The following is a 21517-nucleotide window of genomic DNA, read 5'->3' on the forward strand; positions in this document are numbered from 1 at the left end:
TCAATTTCCTCAATGGTAAAATGGGGAAAGGACAGTGCTTCCCTCGTGGTTTGGGTGTGAAGCTTCTGTGAGTTAATGTTAGTGAACAGCCAGCCTCAGCCCCTACCCAAGGTAGCTGCTCCGCAGAAACAACCACCGTGTGTTTCTCAGAATCCTAGGAAATAAGGGCTTCTTTCTAGAAGGCAGGGCCAGGATGCTGCGTGGGTGTTCCCTGGGCAGAGAGGCTCTGTGGCCCTCAGGCCTTCATCCTTCTGCAGGCTCGTGTGTTTGTTTTATTTTTTTGGCACGCCTGCAGCCAAGTTGGGGAGGGTTTCCTGGACAGAGGTCCTTTGGCTGCTGCCTTAAGACGTGCAGCCTGGGCTGTGGCTGTCACTGCGTTCGGACCCAGACCCGCTGCAGGCAGCAGCAGCCCCCGCCCGCGCAGCAGCATGGAGCTCTGGGGGGCCTACCTCCTCCTCTGCCTCTTCTCCCTCCTGACCCAGGTCACCACCGAGCCACCAACCCAGAAGCCCAAGAAGATTGTAAATGCCAAGAAAGGTAAGGAGGGGGACAGAGCCCTGTGCCATCTTCCAGGGAGCAGGTCCCCCTCTCCTTAGTGTGTCCTCATGCTCCTTTCCTTCGTTTTCCTCCTTTTGAGTCATCTAGGGAACTTGAGTAAAGTGGGCTTTGGGGCTTGGGGGAGTTCTCTCATAGCAGAGTTGGTTGTCAGAATCATAAGAATCCCTGACCCTTAGAGTTGGGAAGAACCTTCCAGATCATCCAAACTGATTTTTGCTCTTCTCTCCTCCCCTCATCCCCAATATTTTAAAGAAACCAAACCTTTGGCCTGGGAGTCTGGTGGCGCTCAGCCCTTACCAGGGAGAGCTGCACAGGCTGGGCTTTGGAGTCTTCCAACCTGTTTTCTCAACTGTAAAATGGGGACAATGGTATTTGTTCAAAGACTTCTCATGAAGATTTTATGATACAAAATATATAAAGGCACCTCACTTGTTGCTTGATGCACAGGGAAAAGAAAAAGAAGAAGAAATGAATTCTCATTTCTGTAGCATATCACAGCCTTCAGGAAATAAATGTAACTCAGACTAGTCCACCAGAAGCAGCTTTGCTCTGCTTTGTAGCCTCTGGGGATTGGGGTGTCCCTCGGTTGCTTTGGCTACAGCAAGACTTGCCCTTGCAGGCCCGCCTGCAGTGAGGTCACCCCAGGCTGTGTTGAGACAACATCAGTGGAATGTCATGGCAATGGACGGGGCTGTCACCCCCCCAGGGAGCAGAGGCTAGAAGAGAGTCCAAGGGGATGAGGGTGGGGACTGAGGCAGAGAAACAAGCAGCTAGGACCAAGTGCACAGAAAAGGAAAGAAGGGGCTGTGGGGGCCTCCCTTAGGCCCTCCCGGGGCTCTTCATAAATGGACAGTTGCCCACTGGCCAGGAACTAGTGCAGTGCATAAAGGGACATCGGGGCCATGGGGCCTCACAACACTGTGACAAAGAATGGGGCAAATCTGGCTGCTGATAAAAAAATCATCTTCAAGATTCAGTTTACAAAGTGAAAAAAGAAACATTCAAAAGAGAATGAGTATGATGCTGACATTTGCTTTGAAAAAGGGATTTATATAAGAATACATTTTTACTTGTATGTGCATAAGTTCTTTCTGGAAGGATCCACAAGAGTGAGTAACAGTGATTACCTCTGGGAAGAAAAACCAGGGGCTGGGCGCAGTCTCAACTGGGAAAGAAACCAGCTTTTTGAACTGTTTGGATTTTTAAAAATTATGTGTGTATATTACCTTCCACAAAATGTTCATTTAAAAAGAGAAGACAATACCATGCGTAGTTACGTCTATGAGCATTAGCCGAAATCGCCACCAAGGGAGAGCCTTTGTAAAAGATGCAGCTCCAAAGGCAAATCATAGAATTTTTGAATGTGGAAAACCATCGCCAGCTTCTCAAGTTTACCAAAGATTCAGTATTAATATAATTATGTAAATCTTGTTAAACTCATGTTAAAAAAAAAAAAGGGTCAGAGCACGTGATGCCTTGGTTCTCTCCAGCTGTCACACTTGAACCCTGGCCCTATGTGGTCTCCATAGAAGGGGCCCCTGGAGTTCCAGGACTACAGGCCAACAGAACAGCCACCCAGGCCCTGCCTCTCACTGAAACCCATGGCAGTCTCCCGCCCACCAACATGGCAGGCACTTATAGAGCTCTTTCTCCACGTAGGCACCAGTCTATATGCTGGACACACAGCAGAGAAACACCGTCTCTGCTCTTAAGACATGAACCATGGTGGTTCTCACTCAGGCGTCAACATCATCTGGGAGATACATTAGAATCCAGGTGCCTTGGCCAGGCGTGGTGGCTCAAGCCTGTAATCTCAGCACTTTAGGAGGCCAAGGTGGGAGGATCGCTTGAGGCCAGGAGTTCAAGACAAGTCTGGCCAACATGGTGAAACCCTGTCTCTACTAAAAATACAAAAATTAGCTGAGTGTGATGGTGCACACGTGTAGTCCCAGCTACTCAGGAGGCTGAGGCAGGAGAATTGCTTGAACCTGGGAGGTGGAGGTTGCAATGGGCCGAGATTGCACCACTGCACTCCAGCCTGGGTGACAGAGTAAGTGAGACTCCGTCTCAAAAATAAATCAATCAATAAAATAAAAGTTAAGAATGCGGTGCTTGGGCCCCACCCCTGGAAATGCTGGTTTAGGGATCTTGGTGAGTTTAGCATCTGCCTTTTCCACAGGTCTTCAGGGATTCCTAGGAGCAGCCAGGAATGAGAATCTCAGGGGCAATCTAGTTGCAGGGCTGGTGCCCAAAAGTACGGGAGAAAGTCCAAAGAAGGGACGGTCATGCCAGAGGAGACCAGTTGGTACCAGGGCCAAGAGGGGGAGAGCAAGTGGCAGGACTGGCAAAGGAAGGGAATGCCAGCATATGCTAAGTCCTTGTCCTGGCCCTCAGGGTGGGTGAGAAGCGGGGAGCCTAGAGTACTTCTGGGAGCTCATCTGTTCGTGGGGCCACATGGTCACACCTGGCAAGGAAGCTCCGGAGGGAAGGATGGCCTCATAGGAGTCACAGGCCTTTAGAACAGGGAACTGGGGGAACCTGGAGGGCATCCATTCTAACACCACGCAGAGGGAACCTGAGGCTCAGAGAGTGGGCCAGCACAAAGGCCCCCTGACTCTGCCCAGGGCCGTAGAGACACCTACTCCCACAGCTTCCTCAGGTGGAGCCTAATGAGAGTAGCTTCCTGTACCTTGGACAGTCCCTGGAGGAAACTTTGCACATATGGGCACCTTGGTGCAAATTACAAAAGGTACCTCCTCTAAACTGACAAATTATAGAAAGGCATCTCTTTTTCTGGTCTGACCCGGTCTAGCCAGGGCAAGGCTTAGGAGACAAATGGGCCTTCATGTGTCCCTCAGCAGAATGCCCTTCTTCAGTGCCCCCTTGCACAGCCTCACATGGCACCCTATGCTGGTACATCACGTGACTGGGTACAGTGCTGCTATAACTGGTGGAGGCAGTCTCTGTGTGAGGCACACATGACCTCAGGCTGGTTTGCCAGCCCCAAACTCTCCCTTTTTTTGCCTTGCTCATCAGGGTGTTTTTCCTCCAGTTTGGTAAGTTACATCACTAATTTCTATATACACAACCATGTGTCTTGCCTGTGATTCTTCTGCAAAGGCACCTTATGGGTGGACGAAGGCTCTGATCTCACTCTTTGTGAGTGTGGAATGTATGCAGACACAGCCAAATGGACCATTAAAGTGTTTCCCCACCCACTTCCCCAAGCTGAGTGCAGCCTTTCCTGAAGCCCTGGTGTTTCAGAAAGACCAGGGTCCGCCCCAGGAGCTCTAAACTTACACACACATAGAAATATGCTTCCCGGCACCCTCAACTTACACACACATCGAAATATGCTTCCCCGCCTTCCCCTGCTGACTCTTACATGACTGGCTGCCAGCAGGACAGCTCCTGTTAGGAATCCGTTTGTGTGCCATGGGGAAGGTGGGGAAGAGCATGGCTTCAGAGCCATGTGCACCTGGGTTCCAGGCCAGCCCTGCCAGCTGGGGCTCTGCCATCCTTGGCCAGTTGGTTTAGGGCAGCCTGGGTTTCCTCGTGGTGAAATGCTGGTGGTACAGAATGACACGTTACCTGTGTCATAGGGTTGATTATGAGCATCACATGGGGTGACATGTAGAACGGCTTAGCCCAGAGCCTGGCCTCCTCTGTAAGAGTGGAAAACCTGGGTTCCTTCTGCCCTCATCTTATTAGTAGCTGTGATGGGCACACACTCAGCCAAGCACTGAGGTAGGCAGCTCTGCGCTTCAGTTCTCTTAGTCTTCTCCAGAGTCCTAGGAGGTGGGGCTGTCATCATCCACTTCATACATGAGGGAACCAAATCCAGAGAGGCTGAGCAGCTCGCCCAGGCCACCCGTGTCTGTGGCACCTCCAAGCCCTGCATATGCATGCCCCAGGCTGGAGTGCCTGCTGGTCTGTGTCGCATTCCTCCAGCCTGGGGAAGTGAACCTGGGGGCTTCTTGAGGGCTCCTGCTGTGCTTCCTGTGCTGTGTTCTTCCCTGGAGCTGAAAAGGTAGCTGGGTGGTGGGGGATCACTGAAGCCTGTGCCTACACCCTCACCCCTGCCTCTGCTAATCCCAGCCCCATCTGATCCCCAGCAACAATCCCAAACAAATGCAGCACAGGAGCAAGTGAAGGATGGGCCCCCTGGCAGAAGTCACAAGTGGTTAATTAGACTACCACCAGCAAGGATAGAGAGAAAGTTTCCCAAGATATCAAGGTTGAGGGGAGTCTTTTCCTCTCATCCCTCTGCAGCTAAGGTAGGATCCTTCCTGCTCAGTCCCTGCCCCACCCTCACATATTTCCTCCTGCTTCAGATGTTGTGAACACGAAGATGTTTGAGGAGCTCAAGAGCCGTCTGGACACCCTGGCCCAGGAGGTGGCCCTGCTGAAGGAGCAGCAGGCCCTGCAGACAGGTGAGTGCAGGCAGTAGCCTCTCTGGGCAGGAGCGTCTGAGAGAAGGGCCCAGGCCAGCAGCCAGCAATGCTCTTCTCGCCTCCGGTCAGCATCAGGGTCCTGGCTCCATTAGTCCAGGCCTATGGGTGAAGGCACCAGCTTCAGGGAGCCCCACCTCTTTCTCTCGGGGAGATCCCCTGACACGTGTCTGCAAAACTCACCTGGATGTGTACGGCCAAATCTCTGGCCACAGCTGGGTGGTGTGGAAGTGGGGATGTCCCAAGAGGACAAAAAATTCTCCAACAAGAATCCACTACTGCCCACCAGAAGTGACCCTGGAGCGCTCGATGGGGCAGAGGTAGTGGCCCACCCTAGCAAAGCTCCCAGGAGCCCCTCACTCAGCTGGCCTCTGCAGCCCCAGAGAGCTCCACACTCCTGTGTGTCAGCAGCTTTGCTGACCCTGTCTCTCTTAATCATAACTCTGCTGAGGTGGGATTTGTCAGCTCCATTTTAAAGATGAGCTGTCAGCTCCATGAAATGTCAGCTCCATTTTAAAGATGTGTCAGCAGCAACTGAGGCATAGACAGGTCCTGAACCTGGCTCATACTCACCTGGCTGGTTAGTTGACTCATGGAAGAGCAAGAGTTGAATGGAGGCAGGCTGCCCAGTGCCAAGCTGGGCCTTGGTGTTCCTGGCTCTGCACTAGCCAGCTGAGGGAGGGTGCACAGAATCACCAAGAACAGGGCCCAGGCGCATGGTAAGGTCATGCCCTCTGGCCAGCATACCTGGCAGCCTATTGTTTCTCACTCCCCATGTTCCTGTCATATAGTCTGCATTTTCCACATACCTCTGATTTACCTACCTTTATGTGACCTCACCTTCCATTCTATGGAGAACACAGACTCACAATACTGATGACTATTTACATGTGAGCCCACTACATTCTGGCATTGTTCTTGATGCTTGATGCACGTTAACTCATTCACAGCACACCCGTGCAGTGGTCCTGTTACTACATCCTCACCCTTATTTTCCACCGAGAAGGACCTTGTGACAGCCGAAAGGAGCAGAGCCTCACTTAGCTCTGCTATGCTGCCCCTCAAGTTATCAGCTGGGAAATCACCTTGACTCCTCAGCAAATCTATAAACCACCCTGTGTCCACAGCCACTCTCTCACCTGTTGCTTTTGTGACCAAGGCCCATCCATCTGCAAGGCCTTCCCTTCCCCGCCTGCCTCCTCAGAAACCCCCAACAGCCTTCTCACCGGGTGGTTTTACACACTCCCTCCCATTCATATGCTTTCCTTCAGCATTCACACTGCCATCCTTCTGCACTCCCACCACAGGGCCTTTGCATGTGCTGTTTGGGCAACCTGAATTGCTCCCCCAAGATCCACCTAATAAATGCCTCCAGCATTATCTTCTCAGGAGTCACTAATCCCTCATCTCAATCAGCTCCTCAGTTATAAGCTCTCCCAGAACAGTGTCCTTTCTTTTATCACATTGACTGCAGTCTGTAATGATACACTCATTTCCTGATTTGTGTCTGCTGCCTCCACTAGACTATAGTAAGCCCTGAGAACACAAGGGCCATGTTTGCTTTTCATTGCCCTTGTCTCTTCCACTACCCTGCCCAGCATAGTGCCTGCCACATAGCAACACTCAGTCAATCTCTGTTGAAGGAAGGACAAACATGTAACTTTGGACAGCTTGCTTGGCATGGCAGGTAGGAAGAGAGTGCTCGAGAAAGGGAGCATCTCCAGAGGTGTTTTTGACTTCATGTAATAGGAAACCTATCAGTGGCTTAAACAAAAAGTAAGTCTGCAAGTAGGTAGTTATAAGTTTTTGTTCAGAAGTTTCACCTCATGGTCTTCAGACGGCTGCCCCAACTCCAGGCATCATGAGTGCATTCAAGGCAAGAAGGAGGAAGAGTAGCCCAACCACATCTGTTTCATTTATAGGGAAAGTAGTCTTCCACTTCCATCTCATTGATAAGAAATCTATCATATGGCCACCTGCAGCTTTAAGAACATCTGAGAATGCAAGAATGTAGCTTTTCCAGCCTCTATAGTGGAGGTGGACAAGAGAGAAGGGATTTGGAGGCAACAGTGCCTGGCACAGCGGGTATGTTTAGAATGAGCCCAGTGCCACTCTGAGCCTCAGTTTCCTCATCTGTAAGGTAGGCAGGGTAAACGCTAAGGTCTCTCTCATGTCTAAGCTCTGTGCTGTGCAAAGTCAATGTAACCCAGGCATCAATTGCCACCTGGGGTGAGGTAATGAGGTGGGGACCTCCCTGAAAAAAGTTCATGACATATGGAGGCCCAAAGCATGACATATGAAGGCCCCCATGTCTGCTGATTTCTAGGAAGCTGCTGGGCTTCTTGGGGCCTTCTCCTGTTCATTGTCCTCACAACCCAAAGATCACCTTTTCAATAAACCCACCCAAAGCATTGCAGAGCTCTGTTGACCTAACCAGAGTTGAAGGAATCAGGGGGCAACCTTTCCCTCCTCCAACCAGCACACACATGGGAGGTTCCCACCTGGTACATCTCTGCCAGGCACAAGGAGGCAGAGGTGACCCAGCCAGGGCCCTGCTCCCTGGGAACCTCAATATATTCATGGAATCACTTGAGCCCTTGAAAGCTGTGTAGGAATCAGAGAAGATAAAGAGGGTTGATTCCAAGCAGATGGCAGGGCAGGAGCAGAGGTGTGGAGGACTAGCATAAATCAACAGGATCATGAATAGACAGACCAGAGCAACAAAATGTTGGCAGCAATGATAGTATCACGAGAAGTAGCATTGACTGAGGACTACCTATGTGTTGGAGGGAGGTTCAGGTGAGGGTCCTGGGAAGCAACTCTGAGATGGAGTTTAACCCACAGGAGACTTATCAGGAGATACCCTCAGGATCAACCCCTGTGCTAGGGAAGGGATGGAAGGAAGCAGGAGTGGGCAGAGGGAGAAGTCGAGCTGTACTGTGGTGCCACGAAAGCCTCAGCTGACTTCAGGGAGCCCTGATGACGGGATGACCCTTCAGCACTGTCCTGAGTCGGGGCAAGAAGGCTTATGGGTCAGTCTTGGGTGTAGGCTGCTCTAGAGAGGGGCACGGCCTTGGAAGAGATGGCTGTCTTCTGCTGAGGCAGTCCCTGCAGGAGGCTGAAAGCTGAGGACTTTCTTCCTGCAGCATTCCTGGCAGCCAGGGCAGTGAATCCTTCATCCCCAACAAAAGTCTAGGTAGCACGTCAGTGTTACCAGCAGGAAGGAAAGGCAATGAAGGCCGCTTGGCTAAGCTGCAGGATAGCACGAGGTAGGACAGCTGACTTGGGGCAGAGTCTGTGGGTAGACACCTCTGTAATGCTTCAGGCCCCATGTTTAAAGTCGGTTGTGGTGTCAGATGCCCATGGGGACACTGGGATGCTGTCCATTGATATTTGTTGAGTGAAATGGAAGTAACTGAGTGGGAATGGATAGAGGGGAGTGCAGACATCCCCCAAAGTGGTGGGGTCACCAGCAAGAGGACAAATGCAAACATACACCTGTCTGTCAAGATATTCCTTCCCACAGAAATCTTTAGTAAAAGGTGAACGATTTATATGATCTCAAGAGAAATCAGAGTATGTCTAGATATTTCAGCTAGAAATCAAGCTGAAAATGCAAACTGCAAAACAAAAATAGATTTTATCCTCCTAACTTGACCAAATATGTGCCTTCATCACAACCTTTGGGGCCAGGCTCAAACTGAGAATTTGTGGACACCTCAGAGTCCCTTGCCTGATCGCCGGCCTCTGACCACAGCCTGTGCCCAGCACTTCCTGTCTTCTCTCTTGCAGTCTCAGCTCTATCCTCTCAGCCCCACCCTACCAGCCCTCAGGAGAACTGACCCTGCAAAAGGCACTTGGCAGGCCCTGGAAGCTTGCTTGGGCTGTTTGGGTAGGGATTTGGGGCCCTGGGTACATGAAGTGTGGCCTAGGCTGTAGGTGGGCAGGTGCCCTGGCCCTGCAAGCTGCTTGATCTTAGGGAGGGGCATGGAGGAAGGAGAACCAGAGCAGGTGGCTGTGGCTGGGCTCCCTGGGAAGCTGACTCTGAGACAGAGCTAATTTGTTAGGGTGAGCCCTAGGAGCCACACATGTGGGGGCGGGGGGAAGAGGAAGTGGGCAGAGGGAGAGCTGAGCTGCAGTGCAGGCACCAGGCCAGCCTCTGTGACCCAAGGAGATGGGGTGGGTAAAGGCCAGAAATGACTGAGGTGGAGGCCTGGGAAGGGGTGTCAGCTGGGGCTGGGTGCTTCTGTAGCACAAGGGCTGCCTTTTCTCCCAGCCGCGGGAGCACCAAGACCTCCTGAGTGGGGATCTGGATCTGTACGGCAGTGGCCACCACAGCCAGGTCCTCAAAGTGCATGAACCATCAGGACCCCTTTTGCCTGGGTCTAAGGGGCTGTCAGGACTGATGGGATAAACGGGATGGGATGGAGGACGGTGGGCTTGGCCTGGGCGGTTGGCTCTTTGCCTGGGGAACAGGGGGACCTTCGGTGACAGCCATTTCTCCCCACTCCCAGTCTGCCTGAAGGGGACCAAGGTGCACATGAAATGCTTTCTGGCCTTCACCCAGACGAAGACCTTCCACGAGGCCAGCGAGGACTGCATCTCGCGCGGGGGCACACTGGGCACCCCTCAGACTGGCTCGGAGAACGACGCCCTGTATGAGTACCTGCGCCAGAGCGTGGGCAACGAGGCCGAGATCTGGCTGGGCCTCAACGACATGGCGGCCGAGGGCACCTGGGTGGACATGACCGGCGCCCGCATCGCCTACAAGAACTGGGAGACTGAGATCACCGCGCAACCCGATGGCGGCAAGACCGAGAACTGCGCGGTCCTGTCAGGCGCGGCCAACGGCAAGTGGTTCGACAAGCGCTGCCGCGATCAGCTGCCCTACATCTGCCAGTTCGGGATCGTGTAGCCGGCGGGGCGGGGGCCGTGGGGGGCCTGGAGGAGGGCAGGGGCCGCGGGAGGCCGGGAGGAGGGTGGGGACCTTGCAGCCCCCATCCCCTCCGTGCGCTTGGAGCCTCTTTTTGCAAATAAAGTCGGTGCAGCTTCGCGGAGAGGAGAGGCGCTGCAGTCTGTGCTGTGTCCGCGGGGCGGGGAGGAGGTCCCAGGAGCCGGTTCGAAAGCTCCCTCCGTGATGAAGTAGGCGAGAAGGGAGGAGGTGAAGGAGGGCGAGCTGAGCACACGCGCTTCATGCCACAGGAGGGTGGGAATGAGCGGAGGACTGAGGAGAGGAAGGAGGGAAAGAATAGGGAGATGAAAACGCCCCGGTCTGCTGCTAAGCACAGCACAGTTACCAAAGCCAGGAAACTAACACTGACACGATATTTTATTTACGTTACAGCTCTATTCAAAGCTCCAGGCTTCTTTTTGTAGAATCGTTTCCATCTGCTGGAATCCAGCATCGCCCCCACCCCCCGCCCCATTTCTAGGGGGATGCCCCCACCGCTGACCTCTCCTGCTGTAGATCTATTTCTGGGAGGCACTGACGTGCTGAGTCTTGCTATGGGGTCGGCGGGGAGTGGGGAGCTGGGCCTGCCCACAGGGGAGATGGGCATTCCCCTTCTTCCTCAGGACATCCCGGGAGCCAAATACGACGGCCAGCACTGCCCGACCCGTGCGTCCTTTTCCTTCCCACTCTTCACAGAAAGCTGCTCAGGGGTCCAGGCGCAGGCATTTTAAATACGTTGTCTTATTTCACCTGATCCACCCAGGACAAGCTGTGCTATTATCACCATTTAAAATAAGCAAAGTGAGTTGAAACTCAGGGAGGTTTGGGGACTTCCACTGGTCCTGAAGCTGGTAAGTAGCAGAGCCGGGATTTAACCCAGGGCTGTTTCCAAAGGCCTTGGCCTTTCCACCACCACTGCAATGCTTGCTTCGTGTGGCCAGAACGTCACTGAAATAAAACATCAGAGAAGTGGCCCAGTGGTCCTCAGAGGCTGTTGGCCAGCTCTTGGCCTGACCTGGCCCACCCAGCCATCGTGGGCCTGGCTGTAGTGACCCCTCCTGGGGGAGTCTTCCTTATCCTTCAGCCACCGCCAGTGCTCCACTGTCTGGGCTTCTGCAGTAACTGTTTCTCTCTGGTTGTCTTCTAGTGTGTCTCGCCTTCAGTAATAATAAGTGGATGATAGTTTGATTTGATCGATGGAGATGGGGTGGTTGGGGGAGGCAGCTTACAGAGAATTATGTACGTACTTCATGCCAGGCAGCCTGTTCCTCATCATCACAGAAAGCACCTCTTGAAATTCAACAATTTCAACGATTGTTGGAGGAGGTGATGAGATCCATTGGCATAAGCCCAGAAACTGCTTCAGAAGAGTGATGTGGTATGTTCCAGACCCCTCAGCAAGCGAGAGGCAAAGCTTAGACTGAAATCTACATCTTGTAACTCCGAGGCTTGGATTCTTTTCATCCCCCACTCAGCTTCCTAGCGGGATATAGGTGAACAGGGTTTTGTTTTGTTTTGTTTTGTTCTGTTTTTTTGTTTTGTTTTTTGTTTTTTGAGACGGAGTCTCCCTCTCTCGCCCAGGCTGGAGTGCAGTGGCACGATCTCGGCTCACTGCAAGCTCCGCCTCCTGGGTTCACGCCATTCTCCTGCCTCAGCCTCCCGAGTAGCTGGGACTACAGGCGCCAGCCACCACGCCCTGCTAATTTTTTGTATTTTTAGTAGAGACGGGGTTTCACCGTGTTAGCCAGGATGGTCTCTATCTCCTGACCTTGTGATCCGCCGGCCGCGGCCTCCCAAAGTGCCGGGATTACAGGCATGAGCCACCAGGCACGGCTGAACAGGGTTTTTTTAAAGTTCCTGAACTGGGTGGCTGCCCACAAGAGGGCACTCATGCCTCTGCGTGTGAGTGTGGAACCTGGTCGACTGCTGTGACACTCTTTGGGAAGACAGTCGGCATTTTCCACTTCCAGCAGCAGGTGGCAGTATGGGCAAGAGTACCATCACCCATCTTTCATCTACCACCCATGTGCTTACATCTGGGCTGCTGAGATCTGCATACTTCGAATTGAGTATACCTGTCCTTCAATCTTGTCTTTACTTAAAATTTTGACATTTTCTTCACCATTTTTTGAACATTAATTCTGATTTTAAAAAAAATTTGCATTCAAATATTATTTCTCTTGCTTACTGAGTTTTGGTATCCCCTTAAATTTTGTGCCCCAGGTGAATGCCTCACTCATCTCACTAGTCCCTGCCCTGCCTCAGAGGTACACACTTTGGAGAATTTCCCAGGGGTTATACAAACAATGATCGTTTTAAGTGACTCAGTTTCTATTACTCTTTTCTTTTGTATTACTCCTTACTAGAATTGAGCTACCTTGGTGCAGGCCTGGGGAACAGGCTTTCTTTCCCACCTCCTGTTTTGCAATCTCCCTTTTCCATTTTACAAAAGAAAGGCCAGCTCTTCACCCTTCCTGCTCTTACCATGGGGTGTGGCCTGGTGTGTAAAAAACCTTGGGGATGCCAAACAGAAGACGAATTGAAATCTTGGTTTAGGTGTTAAGTAAAAGGCCATGTGAAAAATTGTTTTGCAAACTTAGTGGTTTCTAATCCTTTGCCTTTAACCTCCGAGATGAGCTTAATCAAGTTCTCAGCTGATAGGCCATACAAAGTAATTTCCAATGACAGAACACTTTTTTCTTTTTAACAATTTATTTTATTTTACTTTAAGTTCTGGGTTACATGTGCAGAATGTGTAGGTCTGTTGCATGGGTATACATGTGCCACGGTGGTTTGCTGCACCTATCAACCCATCATCTAGGTTTTAAGCCCCGCATGCCTTAGGTATTTGTCCTAATGCTCTCCCTCCTGACAGAACACTTTTGACCTTTACCTTAGAAGCTCAAGTACTAAGTGACACTGCTATAACAAAACTCCTTTCAGTCTCACCAACTTACTTACCTGAACAAAGTTTCTCAACATTAACAACTCTAAAAGTGAAAAATAGGAATCTTATTGATGCTGAATCCTGCTGTATTCTGCTAGATATGTGAGCCAATTTTTAAGAACTCTATTCATCTGATTAAGAGTAGTGTTTAATTGTGTTTATAAAAATATGTCATAGACCTGTGATGATTTGATCAATTGTGCTAATGGTAATTGTGTTAGGGGAATGCTAGAAAACTAAGTTGCAGGGGCACTGGCCTAAGCCCTTTCTTGGAGAACAGTGCTGCCCTCGGCATCTGTGAGGATGGCCAAGCAGGAGGAGGTGGTTTCTGGGAAGGATCTTTCTGTCAGCTCTTGGCCTTCACTAGTGTGTGGGAGCCATGTGCACAGACCTGGCTGAGTCTTGCTCTCTTCTCCTCACTCCACCACCTCTGCTGTGCCTGTTCCTGTTCCTCCTTTCCCTTCTGGTCATTCCTTCACCCTTCCTCACCCCAGCCTATCCCAGCCAAGGGGAGGAAGAGCTGGAAGGAGGCAGTACAGATGGAGACCCTCCGTGTGAAGAAAGGGGTGCATGGGAGACCTGAGGCTGGTCCTGGCAGTACTGGCTGTGGGACCCTGGAGAAGGCCTGTGGGGCATCTTGGCCCCCGGTTTCTTCATCCGCAAAATGAAGTTTGGATTAGATGATCTCTAAGACTCCTGAGTTCAAGATTCTACCCACTGTTCTCAGGAAAGTTTTTGTAGAATCCTTTCCAGATAAGAAAGCTATTTTGTAGAATGGAAATGGTGGCTGTTTCCTCTGCCCATCAAGGCTCATCCCCTTCACTGACTGTCTCATTTTCTGCAGTGACTATCGGCCATTGCTATCTCTTGAATCCCAAATGTGTACACGTTCAGATGCCTGGTAGACACCACCACCTAGAAGCCCTTAGGCACGTATGTCAACATGTCCAAAAGGGAACTCAGGGTCTTTCCACTCAAATCTGCTCCTCTTCCTGAGTTTACCATCTCTGTGAAGATCCTCACCTGCCCAGTTACCCAAACGCCAAACCTGTGGGGCATCAAAGGTGACTTAGTGTCTGTCTTGAGACACTTGAGATCCAAGTAATTACCAGGACTCTATGATTTTTGCTTCCCAAAGAACTCTCTGATCTGTTCCCTCTCCTCCAATTCCATTGCTGTGGGGCTCAAGTCTCCTGCTTGAACCATTGCAAATAACAGTCTTACTGTTTCCGTAACTCCCCCGTGTCTCTCCCACCCACCATAAACCATGACCTTTGCTGCATAAGCACTAGTTGTATGGGAGAGAAAGGCTGGTTCAGGCCTCGGTTGGAGCTGGCCCATGGAAAGCGATCTTCTCTTCCATGTGCAAACATGCACATCTTTGCCTCATCTGAAAACACTGCTCTGCTGGTGTGGCCCTAATGCCTTAGACCCCCAGGTGACACTTTTTCCTTTGATTTTGGCTTTGCACAGATAAAAAGGAGATATTAATAAAAACAAAACTAACAATGTTTGCACTGACCCCAAAGCCCCTCGCCATGAGCTGGGCAACATTTAATATTCATAAACCTAGCAAGGAGGTATTACTAAACTTATTTCATAATTGAGGAAAATGAGGTATAAAGATAACTTTTGTGAGAACATTTAGTGATGGGCCTGGAATTTCAGCACAGGTCTGTTGCGTTCCAAAGCCCACATGCCATCTGCTATATAAATCAAGTCCTTCCTGGATCTTGAAGAAAGTTTTAAGATTTTCTTGATGTGATTGTGAAAGATGTGTAAAGGAGAGTTGATAGTGATGTGTATTGATGTGTATTTGTGATTGGTGGTACAGCCTCCTGTAAAAACACATTTTCCACTCAGATTTTTTAGGGCTATTCTGAGGCCTAATGGTAAGCTCTAGCTCACCTGCTTTTCATGGGTGACTCATCTATGAGCATGGTTTATGAATCTTTCAAGCTGAAAATCATGGCACAACCCACAAAACAACTAACCTTTTTCTCCACTAGAAGGCACTGTTGTTTCATGCAATGTGAGAACACAGCCAGGGGAGAAACATCAATGCAATTTTTAATTTTTTTTTTTTTATTTTTTTTGAGACAGAGTCTCACTCTGTCGCCCAGGCTGGAGTGCAGTGATGTGATCTCGGCTCAATTCAACCTCTGTCTCCTGGCTTCAAGTGATTCTCCTGCCTCAGCCTCCCTAGTAGTGGGGATTACAGGCGTGCTCCACCATGCTTGGCTAATTTTTGTATTTTTAGTAGAGACAGGGTTTCACCATGTTGTCTTGAACTCCTGACCTCAGGTGATCCGTCCACCTCGGCCTCTTAAAATGCTGGGATTACAGGCATGAACCACAGTGTCTGGCCCAATGCAATCTTTAGAAGAAGAAACTGAGGTACAGGGAGGCTAAATGACCAGCCATGGTCACACATCTTGCTAGAGAATGAGCCCAGGAGTCTCACTTTTTTAGTAGGAAGTAGCTTTTTGCAAACCATTTCTCCAAATCAACACCTGGTAAGTACTGAGTGCCTACTATGCACCAAGCACTCTGCCTGGAGCCTGCTCTTGAGTTGTTGTTTACCACCTGACAGGACACTCGGCATTTTTAAGAGCTCAAAGACAAACGGATGGAGCTACTTTTGAGAGTAGCTCTCCTGGTTTGCACTGTTGAGAAAATTGGACAATAAGGTAGGAAAATGCTTTTTGGATGAGGACAGGCAAGCCACACAGCTAGGCCAAAGGCAAGTTAGGAAACTAGGGCTTCCTCTAACCTCTAGGGTTTTCTTAAACCAGGTCGTCAGTGGCAGTGACACTAGGTCAGAAAGAAACTCTAGATTTAGATTCCAGCTCTGCCACCTTCTAGTCTTGTGGCCTTGGAGAAGTCACACTGTTTGAACTGTGGTTTCTTCATCTGCATGATTTGAAATGGGAGGAGCAGCAGAGCCAAGTTCGCAGACATGAAAGCTGAAGACAAGTTTCTTAGCCTCTCAAGTCAGCCATGGCTGGTTTATCTGTGGTTACTGTATCACTTCAAATCACCTGTGAATGATTCTCTCCAAGGCCATTAGTGAAGGCAGCAGAGAAGGGCCTGGAGTCCACATCTGTTTAGCTACCAGATACTCTGCTTCCATGAGCCAGGCTAGCTTTCTATGATGAGAGATGTGCACGGGGAGGTGAAGAACAGATCATCCACTGGGAACCACAGTGACCCAGGCTTAGAATCACTCTTTCTGAGGCTGTTTTCCCATCTGGCAGGTGGGCTTATTCCCTCCCTCACACTGCTGTTGTGGACTACACCTGTGTAAAGGCTCTGCCCTGCTGCTTGGCACACAATTATGAAGATTGTGGAACAATGGTACCGATGAAAAAGCTTTGGAAATGAAACTCCCCTACATAAGAGATAACAAAAAGCATGACTTTGCCTGGGTAGGAAAAAACCACAGTGAGCTCAGCTGTGACCTAGTTCCATATTATACAAGAAAGACAATTCTCTAGGGAAGATAGTCTGGCAATGCAGTTGGCTCTGAACTAATAAGGATCTGGCCAAATTGAAAGTTAGGTCAGTGGTTCTCAGGCCATGCCAGACAGTAAAATCACCTGAAGTACTTTCTAGAAAACCCAATACCCTGGCTACACTCTAGACTGGTTAAATCAGAATCTCTGGGGAGCAGAATCAGGCACTGGTAGTGTTTAAAGCTCCCCAGGTGATTCCAAGATGTAGTGGTTGGGAACCAGACTTATGTGAAGCCAGCTGCCTCCTAGGTTAGGCTTTTGGAAAAAAACTCATCAGCCCTAGAATATCTCTTCCCATTTCTTGAGTCTTCCTCAAGAAATTCCTACCACTCTAGCTATTGAGCAATGGTACCATGCACACTAACCAGGTTTGGTGACAATCAGATTGGTCGTTTTAAATTGATTTTAACAAGAAGCAGAGGTTGGAGTTGAAGAACTTAGTGTAATCAGTTAATTTCAGTAGGAAGTAGGCATGCTTATCAGCTAGGATTAGATTTGGTTGAAAATCCAGAATAACCGGGACTTAGCCAGGATGATGGCCCACTCCTGTAATCCCAGCTACTCAGGAGGCTGAAACAGGATGATTGCTTGAGCCCAGGAGTTTGAGACCAGCCTAAGCAATATAGCAAGACTCTCATCTTTAAAAAGAAGAATAATAAAATAAAATATATTAAAAAAATAAAAACAGAGACTTAAACAAGACAGAAAACTTGAGCCAGGTAGTCCAGTGCTGGTCTGGCCACTTCACGGTCATTGGAGATCAAAGTTCCTTCTATTTTTCCACTCTACCATCCTAGCATGGAGCTTCCATCTTTGTGGTCACCTCAGGGTCCATGATGGCTGCTGGAGCTCCAGCCATTATTATCCCCACTTCAGAAAGGAAGAATGGGTAAGAAAGGTCGAGTCAGCTTCCTTTTTTTTTTTTTTTTTCCTTGAGATGGAGTTTCACTCTTATTGCCCAGGCTGGAGTGCAATGGCGTGATCTCAGCTCACCACAACCTCTGCCTCCCAGGTTCAAGCGATTCTCCTGCCTCAGCCTCCTTAGTAGCTGGGATTAAAGGCATGTGCCACCATGCCCGGCTAATTTTGTATTTTTAGTAGAGGCGGGTTTTCTCCATGTTGGTCAGGCTAGTCTTGAACTCCCAACCTCAGGTGATCTGCCCGGCTCGGCCTCCCAAACTGCTGGGATTACAGGCATGAGCCACCGTGCCTGGCCTCCAGTCAGCTTCCTTTAAGGAGTGTTCTCTTTTCCTTATATCTATCGCATAGGCCAGAACTTTTTCCAGTGTGTAGCTGTAAGGAAGGCTGAGAAGTGCAATCTTTTAAGTAGTTACCTTGACACCCAAATTAAATTAAACTCTTTAAGGAAAGGGCAAATGGGAAGCAACTAGAAGTTTGTGTCATGGAGCCATTGCAGACCCAAAGCCTGAATGTTGGAGGGAACTGGAAACTAGGGGGCAGGAGAATTAAAAGATCTTGAAGACTAAATGATGACTCATCCGTCTGGTTCCCAAAAGCTTGCTCCTATGAGTCTTTCAGTAGAGGAAGAATGTTTTCAATTGTGCGGCTGGGTTAAATCCTAGTTCCTTTTCAACAAATTCCTAGTTCCTAAGCATGGCTCTCTCAGCCTTTGCTTTGGAATTAGCCCTCTCAAGAGGCCTCTTCTTAAAGAGCATGAACCTAGGAGAGTGCTATGCCCCAAAGTACCTTCCTACCTGCCTATTCCTGCATGGTAGGATCATTGATTGCTGGCTCTGTGACTCTGTGGCAGAGCTTGACTAAACTTTGCACAGCTTTTTTATTCTCCCACTCCCTTGGAGAGTTAGTTGCACCCTTTTACCAGTCATGTCCCAGTAGGAAACAGATTCCAACTCAGTTCAAAAGACTGTAATGCGGCCGGGCCTGGTGGCTTAAGCCTGTAATCCCAGCACTTTGGGAGGACAAGGTGGGCAGATCACCTGAGGTCAGGAGTTCGTGACAAGCCTGGCCAACATGCCGAAACCCCATCTTTACTAAAAATACAAAAATTAGCTGGGCATGGTGGCACGTACCTGTAATCCCAGCTACTTGGGAGGCTGAGGCAGGAGAATCACTGGGACTCAGGAGACAGAGGTTGCAGTGAGCCGAGATCGCACCACTGCACTCCAGCCTGGGCAACAGAGTGTGATTCTGTCTCAAAAAAAAAAAAAAAAAAAAAAAAAAAAAGACTGAAAGGATTACAGGCAGTCCTCAATTTATACAGTTCTGATATGCTTAAATATCAATGATCATGGTTTAGTTAAATAACACAGTCCCCCAACCAGATAGTTCAAATTTCAGCTACATTGTTATACTGGTAAAGTATAATTTTATTTTATTTTATTTTTTATTTATTGAGATGGAGTGTTGCTCTGTCATCCAGGCTGGAGTGCAGTGGCATGATCTCGGCTCACTGCAAACTCTGCCTCCTGGGTTCAAGTGATTCTCCAGCCCCAGCCTCCTGAATAGCTGGGACTACAGGCACATGCCACCATACCCGGCTAATTTTTGTATTTTTAGTAGAGATGGGGTTTCACCATGTTGGCCAGGCTGGTCTCAAACTCCTGACCTCAAGTGATTTCCCCCCCTCGGCCTCCCAAAGTGCTGGGATTACAAGTGTGAGCCACTGCACCTGGCCCCTTGCTAAAGTATAATTTCACTGCTAACTCTTCAGGCCACACATCACTAACAGATATGCTGCATGATCAGTGACCCACCACATTGCTTCTTTCAAAGTGTATTGGTGACTGGGCACCATGTGCCTGTTATTCAGCTCATCCACTGGCAGCACAGTGTGTAGTTGTGTTGCACTTTGTCTTCTGGTGAGAAATTCATGTGACAGTTTACAAAAATGGATAATTGAAAGAGGGAACTGACTAATAAAGATAAAAATGCAGCAAAGAAATGCGAAGTGAGAATGATGGAAGTGAGGTTTGTGTAGAATATAAATGGAGTTAGAAAAGAAAAAGCTGACCGTGGGAAGGTGGATGCTGCTGCTGTTTGAAGTTCTGGATATGCAACCAGAGGAACGTAGTGACCGGGAGCTTATCTACATAAATGACAACAGTGCCTGTGGCAAAAAGGATAAAGATGTCCTGGAGGAAATGATGCCAGCAAAAAACCACGTAAAGGAATTCTTAGAGATATTTTGTGACATTGAAAGCAAAAAAGATAAAATGTAAGAACTAATCCAAGCTTGAGAAAGGAGGATGACAATTTTCCGGGAATAGAAAAGATACCCACTGAATCGAAATCTATATATAATGGGAAGGAAGTGGCAAGCACTGTCCAAACGGTTCTCGGTAAGATTTTCACAAAGAAAACACTTTAATTTCCATTGTTTCTAATGTTTTCAATTAGTGTATTTAATATCAATTTTTGCAACTTTTTCTCTTACTGACAGTAAGAAAGTTTAATGTTTTGACAAACATTTTTGAAAGGTCAGAGGACAATCATCCTCTTCCCCATCAATTATTAAGATTGTTTTGCATGGTTTCAGCTTACATGGCCATTTTACAGTCCTAGACTACTGTGCAAAGTGAGTGCTTCCCATACTTACACAGCTCTGGGTACTATTCAGCAAAACGACAAGGGATATTAAGGCATTCAGAGGCTGGCCACAGCGGGAAGTACCCTGTCAGGCAGAAGGCCACAGGAGGAAATAATGCTGCTGGAGCCATAGCCAGTCCACGCAATAAGCGATCTCTCGGTGGAGGACATAGCCATAGACAGAAAATGCAGCAAAGCACACAGAGGAGACTGGGAGGAAAGAGCCCAGCACCTGCCTCTGTACAACCTCTTAACTCTTGCAGGTGCTTTCCACTGGGGGAAGCCAGCTGGAAGCCAGCTAGCCGTGGGTCCAGGCAATGCAGTCTGGTCAGACTCCCAGGGCACAGAGCTGGGTGGAGGTGGATGGAGCCCAACTGGGGGCTTACATACACTTAACATTGTACTTTCTTTCTTTTCTTTTCTTTTTTTTTTTCAGACAGAGTCTCACTCTGTCACCCAGGCTGGAGTGCAATGGTGCAATCTTGGCTCACTGCAACCTCCACCTCCCGGCTTCAAGCAGTTCTCCTGCCTCAGCCTCCCAAGTAGCTGAGATTACAGGCACGGGCCACCACGCCTGGCTAATTTTTGTATTTTTAGTAGAGATAGTGTTTCACTATGTTGTCCAGGCTGGTTTTGAACTGCTGACCTCAGGTGATCCGCCTGCCTCCCAAAGGGCTGGGATTACAGGAGTGAGCCACCGCGCCTGGCCGTACCTTCGTGTTTATGTCCATGTCCTGCAGTTGAGGACAAAGCTATCTGCATCTCTGAGTACCACTGATAAAGACAAAGTAAGCAGAGGTGGAATCCAGGTTTCCATGCTCTCAATGTAGGGCTCCTAACATCTCCAGTGATCCAGCATCCCCTTGGAGCTGCTTACCAGCTTGACTAGGACAACACACAGAGTTAGAGGTCAATGAGGAGGAAAAAAATGTCAACAAAATCTTTCTTCCTGGCCCCCCAAAAGTGTTTTGGGGCTCTAAAATACAAGCATATGCTTCAAATGTTTCCAGTGAACATTTTCCATGTCAAATATACCTCTGGATTTTTTTTCTTTTATCCTGGCAAGCTGTGTTGCTTCTGGATTTTTAATACTCAAACCCCACAAAATGTATCTCTCAATGTTTTTCATCCAGTGTTTTTAAGAAAAATTTCTATTGACAGTCCACAAGACTCAGTGGATTTTAATCAAGATAGGCTGGGAAAGTTTCAGATTACATCCCAAAGACAATGGTTAGAATGGCAGGGCAGGTGTGGGTACACCTCTTTCAGATGTTGCTGTATAGGAAGTGTAGTGCTTGGAATCGAGTTTTACGGCATTTTACTTTCTGACATGATAGTTTCTGTAACTTACATAAGGGATTTGTGTGTGTGTGTGTGTGTGCACGTGCGTGTGTGAGTGTTTTAGTTACATATTTGGAAATCTACTGGGGACTTGGGGCATTCATTAAGCCAGAGTTTACCATTTAAATAGGACAGAGGGTGCTATTCTGCAGAATGCTTGATTTCCATGAATGGTCTACCATTAGGA

General features: G+C 49.0%; 1 protein-coding gene across 2 annotated transcripts; it reads left to right on the forward strand.

Moving 5' to 3' along the window:
- Positions 1-222: 222 nt before the first annotated feature.
- CLEC3B (C-type lectin domain family 3 member B) lies at positions 223-10071 on the forward strand. Of its 2 annotated transcripts, XM_003818491.6 has the most exons (3): positions 223-537; positions 4893-4991; positions 9524-10071. In XM_003818491.6, the coding sequence occupies exons 1-3, from the start codon at positions 429-431 to the stop codon at positions 9922-9924; spliced, it is 609 nt and encodes a 202-aa protein (XP_003818539.1). In that variant the 5' UTR covers positions 223-428; the 3' UTR covers positions 9925-10071. The 2 variants fall into 2 exon arrangements, with proteins under 2 accessions (XP_003818539.1, XP_034812158.1); XM_034956267.3 differs by lacking the exons at positions 223-537; positions 4893-4991 and adding an exon at positions 8658-8901.
- The last annotated feature ends 11446 nt before the right edge of the window (positions 10072-21517 follow it).

This window comes from Pan paniscus, chromosome 2, assembly GCF_029289425.2.
Source record: "Pan paniscus chromosome 2, NHGRI_mPanPan1-v2.0_pri, whole genome shotgun sequence".
In the NCBI taxonomy this organism is placed as follows: domain Eukaryota; kingdom Metazoa; phylum Chordata; class Mammalia; order Primates; family Hominidae; genus Pan; species Pan paniscus.

Excerpts from the sequence above, each read along its gene's own strand:
- CLEC3B (XM_034956267.3), top strand. The coding sequence starts at position 8,673 with ATGTGCCTTCATCACAACCTTTGGGGCCAGGCTCAAACTGAGAATTTG. Across the intron at positions 8,902-9,523 it reads AGCTTGCTTGGGCTGTTTGG|TCTGCCTGAAGGGGACCAAG; the intron begins GTAGGGATTTGG and ends CCCCACTCCCAG.